Raw genomic sequence first — 3,696 nt, 5'->3', positions numbered from 1 at the left:
GGGCCCCTCGGGGCGGCCTCTCCCAGCCCCGGTGCCGCAGATGACCCTGAACACGCAGCGCGGGAGCAAGAGCCCGCTGCGGAGGAGGGCCAGCACCCCTCTCCCGCGGCCGGGGGTAACGGGTGCCACGTCGCGGGGTGAGCCCTGTCACCCCCAGCTCGGTCAATCCGCATCCGAGCCGGGCGGCAGGGCCGCGGCCCCCCGGGACAGCTGGTCCTCCGAGTCCTCGGGCTCCTCCGGCTCCGGGGACCCCCTGTACCGAGTGGTGCTGCTGGGTGACCCCGGCGTGGGCAAGACCAGCTTGGTCAACCTCTTCGCCGGCCTCCAGGAACGGGACCTGCTGGAGCAGCACGGAGGTGGGTGCTGGTTGGGGTCACCCCACCGCGGGTGGGGCCCGGAGGAGGTGGCAGGGGGGAGCAGCGTGTGTCCAGGCTGCGGAAAACCCGTGTGCGAGGCGCTGAGGAACCCGGTGTCGAGGCTCAGCTGCCGGGGCAGTGCCGCGCTGACCGGGATCGGTCTCTCGGGGTCTTGCAGAAGCCGCCTACAAGCGCACGCTCTCCGTGGATGGCGAGGAGACCACGCTGCTGGTGATGGACACCTGGGAGCCCGAGCAGCCGGTACGGCGGGGCCGCCGCGACGTGCCTGGGGGGGGACATTGGACGGGCATAGCCGCTGCTTTGGGGCCTCTGAGCTCTGTGGAGCTCCCCGGGGCTTTCCTGCCTGTGTCCGGGGCCAAGATAGGGGCTGGGGTCACGTCTCTGACCGGCTCTTTGCCCACCTTCCCTCACCGGGGGAGGCTGCCCGCCGTGTTCTCGCCCGTGGGGGCTCCCGTGGCCGGGCACTGCAAAGCGCTGGAGCACGAAGTGGGGCGGGAGGAGTGGGGTGCCAGCCCTCTTTGAAATGCGTGGGAATGGTTTGGGAACGGGGCTGAGGGAGCCAACGGGGCAAATCCACAGGAAAACGGTGTTGCCAGACAGGACGCTCGCTTCAGCAAGCAGAGCGGTGGCCCCAAGGGCCTGGTGTGGGGCGTGCTGGGCAGAAATGCCAGCGCTGCTGTCACTGTCTCCCTGGAAACCCCCCTTTGCCCCCCTCCACGCTGGGCCCGGCGTTCCTGCGGGTGCCACCAGGCAGCCACCGGTCCCCAGGAGCTGGGGACGGAGCCGGTGAAGGCGGGTGCAGCACCCACACAGGCTGGGGTCACATTCTGTGTGTCCAGCGGCACCGTCCCAAGGTGCCCCAGCACCATAACACCCCAACAACAGCCCTTGATTTCCGCTGTCGCTTCATCCCACCGGTGCCGGGTTCACGCAGGGCGCTGCAAGCACGAGGCCGGTGTTGCACGACCAAGGGCAGCTCTGGGAGGTGCAGCTTGAGCCCCCCCCCCGAGCCAAGCTGAGCCTGCAGCCCCGATTTGTTGCTGGTAGAGGAGGAAACTCTCAAACACCCCCCAAAATTAGGAGTTTTTAATCTGCTTCTTATTAAGGGGCCATGTGTCTGCTCGCCACGATGCAGGGGCTGGCGGGGTGCACTGGCAGGCCCCATCGGTACCAGGGTGCTCTGCCATCCCCCGGCAGCGGTTGGAGGTGCCAGCAGCCCCTGTGGAGAAGTGACATCTCATTCCCTGTGCGGTGCCAGGGCGAGGAGAGCCGGCGCCGCAGCCAGTGCCTGCAGGTGGGGAACGCCTACGTCATCGTCTACTCCATCACCGACCGCGGGAGCTTTGAGAGCGCCTCGGAGCTGCGCATCCAGCTGCGCCGCGCGCGACAGGCCGAGGACATCCCCATCATCCTGGTGGGGAACAAAACCGACCTGGTGCGGTGCCGCGAGGTCTCCGTCGAAGGTGAGAGGTGGTGGAGGGGGGGATCTGACTGGTGGGATCTTGCACCTGGGTTCCTGCCCAGCTGTTTCCCCCTTGTCCCTGGACCCGCCTGCGGCAGCGCCCGGGGTGCCAGCGGGGCCGTGTCCCCTCCCTGCTCTTCCCTTGCAGAGGGCCGTGCCTGCGCCGTGGTGTTCGACTGCAAATTCATCGAGACGTCGGCGGCTCTGCAGCACAACGTGGCCGAGCTCTTCGAGGGGGTGGTGCGGCAGCTCCGCCTGCGCTGCGGGGCCAAGGAGTCCCGCGCGCGCCCCGCGCCTGGCCAGAAGCGCAAGGAGAGCCTCACCAAGAGAGCCCGGCGCTTCCTCGACAGGCTGGTGGCCAGGAACAGCAGCAAAGTGGCTCTCAAAGTCCGCTCCAAGTCCTGCCACGACCTGTCTGTGCTCTGAGAGCCGCCGCCTTCCCGTCCCTCCGCACACGCGGGCTGGGACTCTCCTCTCCGCCAGCAGCGTGGCCGGTGGCGCCGCCGGGAGCCCAGACAGGGCCGGGGCGATGCTGAGGACGTGGAGCTGTTCTAACCGGTGCTGAGGGATGCCCCGGGGTGCTCTGGATCCGGCCGCTTCCCCTCCAGGATGGGGGACAACGTGGCACCCGGGGCTGCAGAAAGTGGGCACCTGTGCCTGGGGTGGTGGGGTGCTGGGTTACCGGGTGCTCCTGGGGAGCCGGAGGTGAGGGGCTGCCCGTGGGGCGGGAGGCTGCCGGCAGCGTGGCGGGTCCCACCGTGGTGCCTGTCCTCCGCAGGGCAGCAGGGACCAGCGAGGGCACCGTAGTGGTGTCCACCTCGAGGACATCCTGGAGCCTGGCCGGAGGTGCCGAGCGGTGCTGTTGGTCTGCCCCAGGGCTTTGTGCTGCATCTCCCTGGCACCAGCGTTTCCCAGACTGAGGTTTTTCTGCTGCCTCTGTACCGATGCGATGGGAAAACCCTCCAGCTGCAGAATAAACCGCATCAGGGAGGTGCCGGCCTCTGCTGAGTCCCTGCCGTGGGGAGCCACGTCCCGGAGCTGCGTGGACGGATTCAAGCCCGGTTCCTTGCCTGTGGCCAGGGCAGAGGACCTGCCTCCTGCTCCAGCCAGGCCTCGGCCGGCTCCGTCTTCACCAGCCAAAACATTTCAGGGCAGGGAGAGCCTCCACCTGGGGCTTCCTTTGGCCTTGCTGGAAATCCCAGTTCCTCGCCCCCCTGCGATGACAGAAGCTCCCAGCCCCCCTGCACCCCCCGGCCAGCTCTGGGGAGGGCTGAGGGGCAGGTTTCAAACCCCGGGTGCTCGGCAGCTCCTGGTGCCCCGGGGAAGGGGCAGGGAGGCAGGAACCGAGCAGCGTGGCACAGCCAAAAGGGACGTGCTTGGCTGCAGCGAGCAGCGAGTGACCCCGGGCGCCCGGAGAGGCGATGCTGGAGCCGCGTGGGCTCTGCCGGTTGTTTTTAGGCTGCGCAGCCGGCAAGCAGCCGGGACGCCGCGGGGTAACCGGCTCAGCAGCCCCGGGCCCGGCGCCAGGGAGGATCAGCATCAGCGGTGGCCTCTCCCCCGGGTCAGGTCGGGAGTTTCCGCTCGCTCTGTGGCTCGAACAGGGGAGCCACCGGCCGTGGCCAGCACGGTGCAGCCAGAGAGGGGGTCACTGTCGCAAAAAGGGGACACTGGGATGGGGCAACACCCTCTCCCCGTGCGAAAAGTGTCTCTTCGCAGGTGCCAACCCCGGCTTGGTTTTGGTTGCTGACCAATGCTCCCCGGTTCCTGGTGCTGCCGGACGCGATGCCGCGGTTCCCACCGCATCAGGCATGCCCGGGCTGGGGGGCTGCGCGCCAGGGCCAGGGGCTCCTCGCTGCT

The 3,696-nt window shown here is 68.6% G+C and overlaps 1 protein-coding gene across 1 annotated transcript; it reads left to right on the top strand.

Annotated features, from left to right (window-relative positions):
- Positions 1-6: 6 nt before the first annotated feature.
- Positions 7-3,008, top strand: REM1 (RRAD and GEM like GTPase 1). Its single transcript, XM_026862407.1, has 4 exons — positions 7-356; positions 535-617; positions 1,636-1,840; positions 1,988-3,008. Exons 1-4 carry the CDS (start codon positions 41-43, stop codon positions 2,263-2,265), a joined length of 882 nt encoding a protein of 293 aa, XP_026718208.1. The 5' UTR covers positions 7-40; the 3' UTR covers positions 2,266-3,008.
- The last annotated feature ends 688 nt before the right edge of the window (positions 3,009-3,696 follow it).

This window comes from Athene cunicularia (genome assembly GCF_003259725.1).
Source record: "Athene cunicularia isolate RWA chromosome 20 unlocalized genomic scaffold, athCun1 chr20_part2, whole genome shotgun sequence".
In the NCBI taxonomy this organism is placed as follows: Eukaryota; Metazoa; Chordata; class Aves; order Strigiformes; family Strigidae; genus Athene; species Athene cunicularia.
The sequence above is the reverse complement of the archived record's forward strand: the minus strand, read 5'-3'. Positions and strand labels throughout refer to the sequence as shown.